This window comes from Grammomys surdaster, unplaced genomic scaffold, assembly GCF_004785775.1.
Source record: "Grammomys surdaster isolate TR1022 unplaced genomic scaffold, NIH_TR_1.0 150, whole genome shotgun sequence".
Lineage (NCBI taxonomy): Eukaryota > Metazoa > Chordata > Mammalia > Rodentia > Muridae > Grammomys > Grammomys surdaster.
Window position 1 is genome coordinate 7,586,897 of NW_021604608.1, and position 15,557 is coordinate 7,602,453.

The window sequence follows — 15,557 nt, forward strand, 5'->3', positions numbered from 1 at the left end:
GAGGGGAGAGGGGAGAAGAGGGAAGAGGAAAGAGGGAGAGAGATCCTAAGACTCCCTCCAGCTATTCAGTATAAAGAGTTTTTGAATCCAGGATTTTGGCACTTCTGTAAACACAGGCCCCAACCTTGTACCTGGAGACACATTTGCTGTCCCTGTCGTGTCCCCCCCCCGCGCCCCCCCCCCCGCTCTCCCCCCCACCCCTCCACCTCCACCCAAGTGAGATGACCTAGGCAATCCTTTGGGGTCTGTGGGTTTGGGAAGTGGGAATGAAATCCCTGATATTGGAATTTTCAAATGGCTATGACAACTTGCATTCCTCTCACGGGTATGGGCTCATTCCACAGGTGCAGAACCTCCGCCATGTTGGCCTTCTTGTTCTGCGGCCTGCTACTGGCGGCCTGTGGCTCTGTCACCTGGACCACGTCAGATCCCGGGGAGCCCAGCGTTGACTTAGCAGACAGGCTTGGCCTGGTTGAGAAGATAGGCGACATACATGCCAAAGTGCTGGAGATCTGGACGGAGCTAGGACGACAACGGAAGGTGGATGCCGCGGAGATGCACGCAATCTGCAGGGTACAGCCATCAGCCACGCTGGGACCCGATCAGCCACAGATCACTGGCTCAGTCCTTTTCCGGCAGCTGGGACCCAGCTCCAGACTTGAGGCCTTCTTCAATCTGAATGGCTTCCCAGCGGAGCAGAACGCCTCCAACCGCGCCATCCACGTACATGAGTTCGGGGACCTGAGCCAGGGCTGCGAGTCCACTGGACCGCACTACAACCCGCTGGGCGTGCGGCACCCGCAGCACCCCGGCGACTTCGGCAACTTCCCGGTGCGCGACGGCGGCATCTGGAGGTCCCGCGCCGGCCTGACCGCGTCGCTGGCCGGACCGCACTCGATCTTGGGCCGCGCTGTGGTGATCCACGCCGGCGAGGATGATTTGGGTAAAGGTGGCAACCAGGCCAGCCTGGAGAACGGCAACGCAGGTCGCAGGCTCGCCTGCTGTGTGATAGGCTCCAGCAACTCCGAGGCCTGGGAGAAGCAGATAAAGGAGCGCAAGAAACGGCGGCGGGAGAGCGAGTGCAAGACCACTTAAGCATCACTCAGGGCCACGGAGCCCAGCTGCTGCGCCCATAGATGCCTCCACACGCCTCCAGATGCCTCCAGTCACCCCAGAGGCCTCCGGGCGTCCTAGACAGGGGCCTCCCAGACATCTCAGTGGCCTCTGCGCGCCCCACACGCTTTCACGCACCCCAGGCACCTCTATAGGGCCCCAGATGCCTCCACGAACCTCCTCAGACACCTCCGTGTGCCCCAGATGTTCCCACATGCCCCATACACCATACCTCTGGGTCCAGGACACCTTGTGTAACCCAGGAATCCTTTCATGCCCTATCCACTTCCACAGATCCAGAACTCCTTCGAGCTCTAGATCCACTTGGAGCCCCTTTGTGTCCCAAGACAATCCCACAAGCCCCTAGAATCCCCTTTGAAACCATCTTTGAGTCTGCTCCCAGAGAACCACCTCCTTCTCCCTAGGGATCGCATGGGCTCAAATACTCTCCTTCTAGGCTGAGGACCTCCCAGTTAGCACCTTTGAGAGTATTCCCTTGGGATGTACTGAAATATCACCCACCCCATTTCCTCCTGCACCCTTTTGTTTTCTTTCTGTCCCCTAGCACCGAGACTCCTCCCTTCCCTAGAGGCCTCGTTTTTTTTTTCTTCCCTTTGTTCCTCCTAGGTACTCTGGGACCACCCTGATCCCATCCCCTAGGATTCCATGTTCCTGATCACCTGCGGGGGCCCCCTGGATCTGTTTTCATCTGTTTCCCATATGGTGCCTGCACCCCAAGGAGAGCAGCTCCTTCGAGAGTATTTGGCAACCTTTATGTTGCTCATTAAAAACATAGCAATTCAGTCCTGCATTGGCCTTGTGTACTTTTTTGAGACTTTGTAGCATATAGGTTTTTTTTTCCTCCCCCAAAATATCCCTGAGAGTTTGCAGGCCTCCTCCTCTAATGATAAAAGGTCCTATCATTAATTGCAATGTCTTTTGGAGGACTGAGGATTAACAAGGACAGTTAAATGTGCATGTGTGTGGCTTCTTTACGAAAGGACACCAATACAGCCGGGAGCCAAAGATCTCAAAGATGGGAGGGAAAAAAAAAACCATCTGCTGTGAAGTGAGTCCCGGGCTGGAGTCCCTAGCCTGGTGAGAATGAGGTAAGTGTTGAGGTACCCAAGCATGCAGCTCCCCAGATATCCCCAGAACAGTCTCTGCATTTCTCATACCTTCACACAACCAATCTGAGTACCTGGGACAGTACCTGCCTCCCAGCACAGGCTGCCCAAGCTGGTCCTTCCAGGCAGCCTCCGCTTCTCCCAGATCTCAGATGTCAGACAAACTGAACCACAGCCAGAAACCCTTCCTCTGCACTGAGTGTCCCTGTATCCATAGTTAAAAGTTGTGCTAATGAGATGCCACCGACTGGGGATCCATGATGGAGAGGAATGAAGTCCATTGAGAGCCAGATCCTCTCCTTGGTTGCCATATGATGGCCAACTCAGAACCACGGGGAAGCCAGGCTTGGGATCCACAGATGCTTCTCATCACTTGCCTTCTGTTTTTCTTGGGTGGGTGGGCCCCTGAACATCCCAGCAGACCCAATTCATATTCATTCTGTCCATTCATGGGGTTAGCCAGTATCCCGAGGGCCCAGAGATAAGAAACACCAGGGAAATAACAAGAGGATATTGCATGTCACTGTAAGAGCAAAGGAATGCCTACACCATGCTCCATGGTAGCATGGCCTCACACAGAAGACCTGATTGAACCCCAGCTCTGCCACAGGCTTCCAAACTGTGTGACCCGAACCAATCACAGAACCTATGTAAAACATAGTCATCTTACACGGTTGTTTTGAGGCCTAAATCAGGCGTTGTTTGTGAGAGGCTCAGTAGAACAGGCCTATTTAAAACAAATCCAATTCGCCTAAGAACAGCTACAGCTAAAGTCAGACAGAGATATCCCTAACAATGGCTCTGGACACCTGCTAAGCTAGTGAGTGTCACGCAACTAGAGGGAATTCAACAAAGGAAAGCTTGCCACAGAGAGACAGGATTTCTCTGTGTATCCCTGGCTATGCCGGGACCTTGCTCTGTAGACCAGGCTGGCATCAAACTCAAAGATCCACCTGCCTCTGCCTCTTGAGTGCTGAGATGAACCACGACCACCTGGCTTTCAACCCGAGGTTTCTAAGAAGCATTTCTACAGGCAACCAACCAGATCCCTTAGGAGACAACTCTGTCTTTTCAGCTTGGGGGTTGGGGAGAGGCAGAACGAGAAGAGAAGTTTAGGAGCTATAAGGCAGACATCTGGCTCTTGGCACAAAACCTTGTGTGCCACCAAGACCGCCCACTGGACTCCACTTGATCCCTGGCTTCTATTTTTACTCCCCTCATCTTACAGATCTGGCTTATGGATCCCTTTATATTTGCTGTTTTGACTTCCTGGCCTGCTTGCTAATCAGTTTGCCGGTTTGACTCACAGGGTTTGCGATCATCGCTGGGACTTAAACCCACACTTGTTTTGATTTCTTTCTGTAAAATTAGAAGCGTTTGATGTAATGGCTGCACCTACCCACAGCTGGTAAAGCAAGAATAATGCTCGATCCCGCGTAGCTTCCACACAGTGTAGACAATAATTAGGAATGCTATCTTTAGATGTTAGGATAAGCTGTTTCTCAGAATGGCAGGGATGTTTTTCATTTTTTTTTTCTTGAGTGGGGCTTATTAGTGCGCACACACACACAAAATACTAAAACTTTAAGAAAATAGAACAAATCAGTGAGTGCTTTGGCCAACTTAAAAGCCTGCAGAAAATAAACCGAGTTTAGATCTCCTGTTTGGACAAAATGCATACAATCCTTCCATTCTCCATAGTTTTCACTACTGCCATATGATCAAAGAATTTCAGGTGACACGTCGCAAGGGATGAGTTGCTACCATAGGCTGGAAGTAACACCCAGCCTGGGCTTGGCCTTGGTGAAGGTTACAGAAAGGGTGACCTAGGTAATGTAGACTATTAATCCCCCGGTCAGGAAAGTTAACACTTAAAAAAAATTTCATTTTGTGTATGTGAATGATGGGGGCAGGGATGGGATCATATAGTTCCCATGGAGATCATGTGTGGAGGTCAGAGAAGAACTTGTAGAATCCATTACAGGGGTTCTGGGCATTGAACTCAAGTTGCTAGGTATGTGCAGCAAACACCATTATCCACTGAGCCATAGAGGCTGCCCTCTATTCCTTCTTCTTCTTTTTTTCCACCACCTCCTCCTTCTCTTCCTCCATTTTCTTCTCCGTGTGTGTGTGTGTTTGTGTGTGTGTGTGTTTTGTGTATACATGGGCACATTCCTTCATGATCTCATGTTTGTTTTCAAACAAGTGTGTGCATGCATGTGGACACAAATGTGTGTGTACATGTATGGGACCCAAGTTTGTTGGCAGGTGACTTATTTGACCCCTCTTCATTTTGCATAGTGAAGCAAGGTCTTTTACTAACTTTGGAGTTAACTATTTTGGCTAGTCTAGATCTCTAACCCCCAAAGGTTTGTATTATAGGAAGGCTGCTACAAGGACCAAGATTTACATGGATGCTGGAATCTGAACTCCAATCCTCAGCCTGAATAGCCAGCTCTTTACTCACTAAACCATCTCCCCAGCCTCCAGGCCTTTTTATTTGAGGTTGCAATGGCACAAGATCTAGTTATGTATGGTATATGATGATGAAGGAACCAGTACACTGTGTGCAAAGGAGAAGTTATCATCATCATCATCGTCATCATCATCATTTTTAGAAATGGTACAATGTACTTCAGGTAATTTAATGTTGTACGTGTACAGTCTCTACGCACGCCTGTGTGGATGGATGTCAGAGGACAACTGGAGGTGTTACTCCTCAGACACAGTCCAGTATTTTTGTTGTTTTGAGACAGGGTCTCTCATTGGCCTGAAACTTACCAAATAACTAACCCGGTTGCCCAGTGGGCTCCAGGGACCCGCCCATCCATTTTCTCTCCATACACTGGGATTACAAGTGTGTGCCACCATACCTGGATTTTTGTGTCATTTCCCCCACAACCCCTGCCAGACCCCCACTTCCATTCTGGAGTTCAAACCCAACTCCTGTTTAACAGGCAACCCGGGATCAAGGGAACATCCTAGCTCAGTTGTGTTCCCTCTCCACACAATCCTGGACTCACACAGATTCACCACAGTGAAACTTTTCAGTGTGGACTTGCTCTACACAGCTGAAGAAACCACTGTCACTCAGTGAGAGGTGTAAATTGCTGCCATGCTGAGTCACAGCATTTTGTTTTTGTGTGCATACTCTAGAGAGGCCAAACTTTCTTACTTTTCTTGCTTTTCCCTCTAATTAGAGCCTCTCCTGCACTCCTGCCTTCTGTTCTGATCTTACACAGGTCTCTGTTCAGTCACCTAGGAGAAAGAACTGCATTAAAGTGTGATCTCATGGCCACCCTTTGGCTTTTGGAAAGCCTACCTGCTGCCTCCAGAGGGAATACTCAGAATCAGGAAGGATGCTTCCAAACATATCTTCCAGAATATTGCAGCAGAGATTTCCAAAGAGGAGGGCAGAACCCAGGCATTCTCAGGGCCACACAATGGTGGCAGAAAAGCACCTGGATGTGCATGTGCGTGTGTGTGTGTGTGTGTGTGTGTGTGTGTGTGTTGAGGGTGGGGTGGGGTGTAGAAAACCAAGAAGGACAAAAACAAATTATCATTGTAAAGTGACAGATAGGGAAGAATCGTATTAATGAGCATGTAAAATGACCTTGTCATGCCACATAGTGCTGCAAGTGCAAGACTGTAGTAAGAATCCACTGTGTGGAACACCACCACTAGAGCCCTTTCTAGAACTTGGCAACATGGGAGCGTGATAGGAAGCCATGCAGGAGACTAAACTAATTCAGTTGACTCTGGGTTCATTGTGGGGAGGAGGCTCTACACTGGCCAGCAGAGCTCAGAGGAATGATAAAGAGGATGACAGAGGGGGACAGCGGGGCTTGGGAAAGGAGAGAGCAAGGGTGAGAAAGGTCAGTTTCTCAGGCACCAATCTATTTCCACAAATGCCCTGTGGACTGTTCATGCCTAAAGGTTCACCAGCACAGAAAATGCAGAATGCAGATTTCAAACAAGCTCTCTTTAAGGACTATCAACTTAGTCTTATCTCTCTAGACTGCTGTCTGCATTCTGCTGACCAACTAACTATCAAACTAACTAACTAACTAACTAACTAACTAACTAAGGTAGAAAACTATCAGGACAGACACACCTATGGGGGAAGCAAGGGCGGGAGGAAAGAAAGCCAGGAAACAGGACAGACCATAATCAGGGAGGAGGGAGGGGGAGGGCGTGGCCTTTCCCTAATCAACAACAGCTGCTTTCAAGCTCAGACCTACTGGCAACATAATATTCTACATTACTAAGCAAGAACAAAAAAGATATGTAGGGGTCAAGTCTACATAATTGCTCATTCTGCTCCCTAAGACATGATTTTGTTTTGTCCATATCTCTTTTAGTGCCTTATATCCAGGGATAACTCAGAGAGTATACCTTGATGAAACTATACCCATCACAAAAATATTACTTCCTAACTAGGCATTTAGGCATAGGTGTATAATAAATTGTGACTGAAAAAGTATGACAGGAACCCTTTTTTTCTTTCTCTTGATCTCTTAAAACATGTTTATACATATATGTGGAGAGACACCCTCATGCCTTTGAATATATGTGATAATAGGGTGACTTCTGGAGCTGTTACAACCAGGAACTCAACTGACTCCAAACAAGCAAAGATAGGCGATGGATACCAAGATCCCTGGAAAATTCCTGAAGTAGTTCCAAGATGCTCCACTTCAGACGTTCTGGTCACACAACAGAATTCATTTCCCTACTGTTTAAGTTTCTCTGAGTATGAGCTTTTGCCAGGAACACCAGGATAGATGCAGGTTACAAGGCAGAGTTGAGGAGAGAATGCCATAGCCAACTATTTAATAAAAGACCAAGGGAAACCATTCGTAGTAACTGGACTTTTATTGTCTACAGAGTAGAAGAACCACATTGGGTAGACACAGCAGAAGTGGGGATGTTATTGTCATAGTTACATATATATAACAACAACAGCTTAAAGGCTCTAACACACTCCATCTGATAACACAGGTGCCTCCTGCACTGCCTGTATACACTGGGCTCAAGCTATGAACTCCTGTTATCCTGGCTCCCTAAAGCACAGACCCTGGGGCTCACTGCAGTTTCTTGCCCTACTAGACTATGCTAGAGTTTTCTATAAACCCACTCACCTGAAAGTGATGAAAGGCCCCCAAGAAGTGTACCTGTTGGATGTGTGTCCAAACCAGAGCTTCTGGGAGGTGAGAGTCACATCTGGCTGGATTTCCCCTTAGCCTTTCTGGTATCATATGCAGCAATACTGACCATGTGTACCTGAAAACCAGCTGTGGACCCCATCCAGCAATAAAGGCACCTTCAGGTCTATTGGCCTTTGTAAACTTGCAGCCTGAGGGCCTCCTTCCCTAGAGGGCTGGCCTTCAGAGGCAGGGGACAGACTGAAATACAGAGGGATATACAGAGCATTGAGGCTCCAGTCAGAAGGCATGTCTTTGTCCCCAGTCCCAGGTCACAGACAGGTTTTACGATGAATAGGAACACATTTCACCTCTGAGCTTCTCTTTCTAGCTGGAGTTTCTGAGATCAATTTTGGCCCCTGGAGGCCTAGATGAAAAATTGATGATTTAGGATTCTTCAGTTGTGTAAGAAACTGGGATAACACTAAGCTTTTCCCAAATCCCAAATAACCACACCATCCTATATTCAGCTTGGGCTGGATAAAGACAGCTGGTACTTCTAATGTCATATAAATAACAAAAACAAAAAAGTCAGATTACCACTAAAAAGTCCCCTACTCCTGGCAGCTGCTTGTTACCCATCCCTCCGGATCATCAAAATTTCCAGACTTAGGCTAGAACACTCAGATCTGCACTCAGTCAGCAAACAGCCTCTCCCACCTGCAGCCTTACTTTCCCAGCCTGCTCGTGTCCTTCCCACCTGCCACTGTGAAACACTGGGTGCCAAGACTCCCTATTGCTGGGGGATCCTCCAAGATGACGAAGTGCAGGCATGGCCTCATGAACACATTTCATTCAATTACATCTTTCCTTCCAGCCACCTAGCTATTCCCAAGACTGAGACCCAGGGAAAAAATACCCTTGCTTTCCTAGCTTGTCCCATCATCTTGATGGACAACATTAAATGCTAATAGAAAAACATCTTCTCTCTAATAAAACAAATGCTGACAGGAAGAGAGATGTGGAAAGGCAGCCATATGGCAACCATGATTCCTGCGCCCGGCCATGTTCACAGCAGCACGTCTTCAGCAGACAGAGGTGACACCGAGAAACTCACAGACCAGCTTTAATAAATCAGAGCTGGCACCATTGGGTGTTCCCAGCTTGTAGCAGGATCAGAGCGTTTTCTCATTTGCAGACAGGAAGGTGTTTAGCAGAAAGTGGCTTGGATGACCGTTCCGAGGCCTCCGCCTTTCCTCGCTGTCCCTGGTGCCTTCAGTGTGTCACCCCGTCAGTCTCTCTCTCCTTCATGTTTGCACAGTGCTTCTTGTGTCTTCACCCTCTGAGATGCCTCTGTCACCTCCCACATTGGATGCTTTGACCTCTGGCTGCATGGAAGGGAAGTGGTCCTGGAGAGTTGTGGTGTATTCCTCCTGGGAGGCCAGGCTAGATGGGGACAGCCCTGGCTCACACCTCTGTTTCTCCGTGGGAGCCTCCCTTGGGACCTCCTCCAGGTCTGCAGCCTCCTGTCCATCAGCCAATTGAATGTTCTCCCTCCCCACCGTGTTTACTACTTCTGAAGGTGTCTGGGGTACCGGAGGATGATGAAAGTCCAAGTGCTGGTTCATGTTGCTCAGGGGAGCTGGAGAGCTGACAGCAGGCTTTCCAGCATCCTCAGGCACAGTTAGCGCCTCAGCAGCTGCACAGCTTTCATCTCCTTCCTGCTTCTGAACCTCCCCTGAAAACAGACACGGGACAGCAATAAACCTGGGGCAGCAGGTTGGTCTCACCTTCCTCTCCTAATAACTCCCACCTAGCCACCTGCCCCAGGCCTTTAAGAATCAATGGCTTATTACTCTTCCGTCTTCCAGGCATGGCTCTGGAGCTTAGGGGAAATCCAAGGATTTTTCATGTTGAGAAGCCAAGCCAGCATCTTCTCCAAAGAGGACTAAGTCACAGGTTCCTGGAAACCCATGCCTTATTACTAATAGGCCTCCTGTGTCCATGAAAGACTAAGTTTGAGGACAAAGGTTATCCTTTGGAAGCTGAGGGCCTTTATGGATGGACAGAGATTCTGGCTGCCTTCAGAGAAGGAGGATAGCTTGGGGAAGTTTACTGTCATCCCATCTCTGAATCTTCATCAGCACCTTACTCTCTGAGGGGATCCCCATGGTTTGCCCAGCTTCAGCTATGAGGCTATGTGCAAACAGCTTTAAGCTCCCCCCTGAGGCACCAGACTCTTGGCCTTAAACCCCTCTATCAATCAGAAATTCTAGAGGCACAAGAAGCAGGAGTCAGAAGACAAGGGATGGGTCCTGGGAGCTGGCCCCTTGTGCCCACTTCCCTACTCACCTGCTCTGTGATCATAGCTTGTCTGGTCTCAGTTTTTCAGGTAAGTAAAAGAGAGGACTCTGATGTTCCTCCCTGACCTAATAAGTAATAGTGACACTGTGTGACCAGGGAAGAACAAACAGCTCTTAATACCAGGACACGTGTGTTCAATACTAGACTGTGGACTTTCCACAAGACAGTGCGTTCTGAGACCTCGGGAACTACCATGATGAAGGATAGGGACGACACACATCTGAGTGAGTCTAGCATGAGCAAAGGTCTTAGTGCAAACACTGAAGGCCCCAGGAATACTTCCTGGTACTCCTGACTAGAACCACAGTAGATCAACACTACAGTCAGGCCTGCCATTGGACATGTACAGGAAGGTTTTGGGCTGACAGCTGGCTGATGGGGCTAGACTGTGGAAGATTGGCAAGAGGTGGGACACATGTCCCTGTCATTTTTCCCACATCACACCTTTGGAGGGAGCCTTGCTGACTCCAGATTGGCTTTGACACTGTTCACTTTCTTTGCAAGGTCCTACTGGTCCACTCCTGATGACCTGTAGCCTCGGATTCCAAGGTTGTATTATACATGGATGAAAGCAAGGATACATACATATGTCCTTCTAGCCAACCAACATACTTATTATAGGTTTATAGTCAACTCGTCTGGCTCAAGAGATACCCAAGACTTGTGAAATCCACCTGTGTGTTTCTGGGACCTTTTCAGAGAAGAGTGGTATGTGGGAAAGTGATCTGTATGTAAGGAAAGACCAGGCCAGAATGTAGAGGCACCTTTCAGCTGGCAATCCAAATAAGAAAACAGAGACAGAGGAAGGCAGCATGGTGGCAGGGCTGCTGGTATCAGCTGATGTCAGACATCAGCTTCGTTGACTGTCACAAGTAGAATCAATACCAGCAACTCTCTAGAAACTCCAAGCCATTTCAACTCCAGCCGGGGGGAACGCTGAGGCATTTGCTTTCTGCCAAGAACTTGGTCTTTTGCCTGCCTGCTGTTGGACTATAGTTCCTATAGCAAAGCCGTGCCATATATCATTTATATATGGACCTTTCTTGGTTCAGCTCCTCTAGAAAGTAAGGCCTGACATAAGACCCCTTAGGTGTCTGCATGAACCAGTTTCTTCTGGCTCTAAAGTACTTCAGACCAGCTAGGCCTTACTGCATGCCCCTCTCTGCTAGAAGCTGTTCGACACACATGACATGCTTTATCTTATTGTCCAACTTAGATCCGTGAGGTCAGGAGCTTCAACTGACATGTCTGACGCGTCTAAACATTTAAGACCACTTTTAAAATACTATATTCTTTCTTTCTTTCTTTCTTTCTTTCTTTCTTTCTCTTTCTTTCTCTTTCTTTCTTTCTCTCTTTTTCTTTCTTTCTCTCTTTTTCTTTCTTTCTTTCTTTTTCTTTTTTTTGAGCAGAAATATAACATAGGTGGGAAGAACTGGAGAGGCCTGTCAATATGGTAACAAACATGGAGAAAAGGCATTTTGTGTGTGTGTGTGTGTGTGTGTGTGTGTTGGGGGTGTTAGTAGGAATTGAACCTAGGACCTTGCACAAGCTAGGCAACCTCTTTACCACTGAGCTCCATTCCTAGCTTTTAGATTTTGGCTTACAGTTTTAGGGGTGCTGGCCCACACTAAGCTCTCCTGTTTGATCTATTGCTGTGGATTCCAAGGTCTAGGCTTCTGTTTACAAGCTTTGTTGTGCAAACCTTGTTCCTTGATTTAAAACTATTGCTTAAATAAAATTGGCTAAGGCCAATTACTAGAGGGGTTAGATGGAAGTGGGTTTGGAGTTATCTGATTGGAGGAGAGAGATGAGGAAGAATGAGAGTGAGAGGGACGATGGGAATCTGCCATGAGGGGAGAGGAACCAGGAGCACATGGCCAGGAGAAACAGCAAATATCTGGGGTACACCACTGGGGAGGTAACCAGGCCTGCAGTTAGAAGAATAGATTGGGTTGACCATCCCCCAGTAACTGTTAAATCCAAATAAAATAACCATAGTCTGAGTCTCATTAATTTGTAAGCTAGTGGGGGATAAGCTCAAATTGGTTCCACTACGCTCCCTGTTGCTTTGTACCAGGCAGCATGTTACGCCTGAAGCACAAGGTAGACTGAACAAGTCCACCTGGGACAGGGAAGGAAGAGAAAAACAGAGGGGGCTGGAGTCCCACTAGCCTCTTCCAGAGCATGCCCAAGCACCTGATGACCTTGCTCTAGGCCCCGCTTTGTAATTGTTCCACCACTTTCCTCTCTTAATTTTGATTAATGACATGAGTCTGTCTCCAACCCCTCCCTTGTGAGCTCTGTAGCATCAGATCCACATCCTCCGCTCAGTCCCTCTGTCTCCTCTGGGCCATGTGTTTTCCCCAGCCATGGCCTCCTCCCTCACTGGCTCTGTCTGTGGTTTCTGCAACAGCACAGTTTTCTTGTTTCCAGTCGACTTCTGGGCTCACACAAATTGATGTTTTCTGGCTTGTAACAGATGACCACCAACCACACACACACACACACACACACACACACACACACACACACCTATTTTCCTTCTGGAGCCCAGAAGTCCTAAGTAGGTCTCCCTGGGCAGAACAGGAACACAGTCCCCAGGTGACTCAAGGGCACCATTCATTCCTCACTTCTGCCAGGCATTGGTGGCTTCTTGGCTTGGTGCAGGATTCTTCCAGTGCCCATCACCATAACCATATCACCTTGGCTTATCTACAGGGGCCACACCCTCCCTTGCCTGTATCTTGTTAGATGATCCATTTACAACCAAACCATATAATCTAGGATCATGTTCTCACCTCAAGGCCCATAGCTGAATCCTGTCTGTAAAGTGCTTTCTCCCTGAGAGACAGTGATCAATCGGTTCCATTGGAGAGAACACTGTTTAGATTTCTAGATACTCATGCCCCTCCTCATTTCCTTTGATGACCTGGTGCCTGCTCCCTGCGGTGACATAGTGTGGACGCTGTGGGTGGTAAACACACTGGAGCCACTGGAAGAACTCAACAGGTTTTGCCTGGGAAAGGCAAGTCTTCCCTTTTGTATCTAGTTTTTTTCTGATACAAATTTCATTTTTTCTTTTCACATGTAAAAGTTGCTGTGTCATTTCCCTCAGCCTTTAGGATAACCACTGAAGAACCCCAGGGACAGACTCTTGACCAATTTTTTTTTTCTCTCATTTTCAAGTCTGTATTCAGTTACGGATCCCGTGTATCACTGTTCCCCACAAGTCATATCCTGGAAAATGACCCTGGCCCAATGAAATACATGAACACATATATGACACGAGTGATCCTTGAACTGATAGATAATAGATAGATAGATAGATAGATAGATAGATAGATAGATAGATAGATAATAACCAAAACTTGTTGTGATTTGTTCAGCCACAATAACAGTGTGTGCAGTCCCCAGTGGGGTCACACTCCAAGCCAAGCCAGGGGCTTCCTTACAGCTTTGCCATTCTGATCGGGTCTGTGGACTTGTTTCGAGCGGCAGAGTCTCAGGCCCCACCCCTCGACCACCGGTCTCAGAATCGGCACTTTCATAAGGTCCCGGGTGGGGGAGGGGGGCTCCCATTGTAGTGCGGGGAAACACTGTGATCTTAAAGCAGCCCGTCTTCCTTCATGTGGAGAGCCTTCAAAGGCTGCAGATTCTGGGGACAGAGCCTGTAACCTCGCATTCACGCTGATTGTGCCTCAACACCCATTTCCCCTTGTACCCCACACCCCAGACCACCACCTTGAATCCCTCCTTTAAGCTACATTAGCCAGGGGCCTTAGATGACTTCCCTTCTCCCTGGAGCACTCTTTCCATTCCAAAGGCAGCCTTTGAGGGGCAGCCCAGCCCCAACCTCCCCCATGAAGATTAAATCTGGCCAAAAGCCCTATTCCTACTGACAGGTCCCACAAACCTCCTGGAACTTGCCTTTCTTTCTTTTTCTTTTCCTTTCTTTGTTCCTTTCTTCCTTCCTTTCTTTCTCCCTTTCTTCCTTTCCTTCTTTCTTTCTTTTTCTTCCTTCTCTCTCTCCTTCCTTTCCTTTCTTTCTTTCTCTCTCTCTTTCTTTCTAACCTTAAATTATTGCATATAACTAACTTAATTTTTTAACTTTGCCAGTGTTCTATGGCAGAGACTCAATAAATATCTTACTAAGTGCTTGAATATCTGGGCTTATACATGTATTCATGAAAAAGTGAATCTATTAGCATACATCCTAAATACCATGCATCACTTTATGAAAGCAAGTTAAATTTATAGTATTCATTTTAAGGCATATTCAGGTAACTACCCTAAAACTTCTCAAAATGGCACTTTCTGAAAGGAGATGTCTAACTCCTACAAATATTTAGCTAGATGCAAGGCAGCTCAGGGAAGCAAACTCATCAATTCCATACTAACAGATGAAAATTCTCACAGTGGTTATAGAGGAGCCTGAGAAACATGAAGTCAGAATAATCCTGCTCCCAGCAGAGTGGGGAGCATTATTCAAAGGAGTGAATTCTGGGGTTTTCTGTGGCTGCACTTCTCACCCGTGTGAGATGAATAAACTCCTTCTGGAAATTACTCTCATGAAATTACTTCTCCTGAGACAGTTAATAGTATATTCTGGTGCCCCTGAAAAATTAATTAACCTTCCTCAGTACAGCCTCACCCCTAAACCATTGGCAGTGTGTTTTTACTGTGGCTCAGGTGAGACCTTTGCCACCCTCATTTACATCTAAGGAAGCGGACTGAATTATGCCAGGGCCTTTTGGTTGCTGCTGCTTTGTCCCCTGATATTTCCTTCTCTGATATTCCAGTCCTGTCTAGATGTGTGAATCTTGTCATCACTATCTCCTCCCCACCCCAACCCCTTCTCCTCTTCCTCTTCCTTCTCCTCTTCTCTTCCCCCCTCCTTTGAGGTTACCTGGGAAACATTTTTATTTTAAACTTTTGTTCAGGAGATGAGGAAGATAGTTCCACTGTTATCATCATAGGCTAAATGCAACCACAGTAAGGGGATGACGGGTGTCTAAGGGATGACAGACAGCAGGAGAGATGGTAGACTCCTGAAGGGGATGGTGGACACTGCCTGTGGTTCTGTTGTCTGCTCCCATTTACTTTGCTTTCCTGAGAGCGGCTGGATAGCATGTCTTGGGACTAGAGCAATACAGCTTGGAAATGGGAATTATGGGTACAGCAAGGATTACCACCATCCTTTTCTTTGTGCTTATCTAGAAGGCATCAAAAACAGCATACTTAAGTCAATTATTAATACATACACAGAAACGTCCTTAAACATGTGACAGCCATCATGCCTTCACTAAGACCTCTGCTCCTTTGCTCTGGGAACCAACTCTCTTTGAATGCTAAGATTCTGGGGAGTTAACTCTTAATCCAGCCGTGGGAAGCCTTACTTTTGCTTTAATTACAGACTCATAACACTGACATTTCCATAAAAGACTTATGAATTAGCCCAAAGTTGGAAAAATATTACTGCAAATAATAGTAATTATTTTGGGCTGCTGTCACAAACAGAATTAATATCATTAATACTTATTAGTCACAAAACACACATCAATAAGGACGAGGCAAGTGCTTCATGACAGAGTGGAAAGAAAAATATTGTTGGGTTTTTTTTTTTCTCTAAAAGATGAAGAAGAAATAGGGCTGAGATTGTTAGTCCCCTAAATATGTGTCCCCCCTGCTCATAGGCCAAAAGGGGGACATTTGTCATCTTTTGTTGGCTGTCTGTCCAGGCTTTGTTTGTCCTCCTGCATGTGGCAGCTTTCAGTTGGAATTAATCAGGCCATAGCAGTAACGAGGCCAC

General features: G+C 47.2%; 2 protein-coding genes across 2 annotated transcripts in view; one reads left to right on the forward strand and one right to left on the reverse strand.

The window, feature by feature from the left end:
* Sod3 (superoxide dismutase 3) overlaps positions 1–1,924 on the forward strand; it is a 6,175-nt gene extending 4,251 nt beyond the window's left edge. Inside the window, exon 2 of the mRNA XM_028765282.1 lies at positions 345–1,924. Within this exon, the coding sequence (XP_028621115.1) occupies positions 361–1,095 (735 nt within the window). The 5' untranslated portion in view covers positions 345–360 and the 3' untranslated portion in view covers positions 1,096–1,924. The remainder of the gene's footprint in view (positions 1–344) is intronic.
* Positions 1,925–7,096: 5,172 nt separating this feature from the next.
* The window catches only part of Ccdc149 (coiled-coil domain containing 149), a 93,450-nt gene continuing 84,989 nt past the window's right edge, over positions 7,097–15,557 (reverse strand). The window contains exon 12 of the mRNA XM_028765281.1: positions 7,097–9,122. Coding sequence (XP_028621114.1) covers positions 8,692–9,122 — 431 coding nt within the window. The 3' untranslated portion in view covers positions 7,097–8,691. The remainder of the gene's footprint in view (positions 9,123–15,557) is intronic.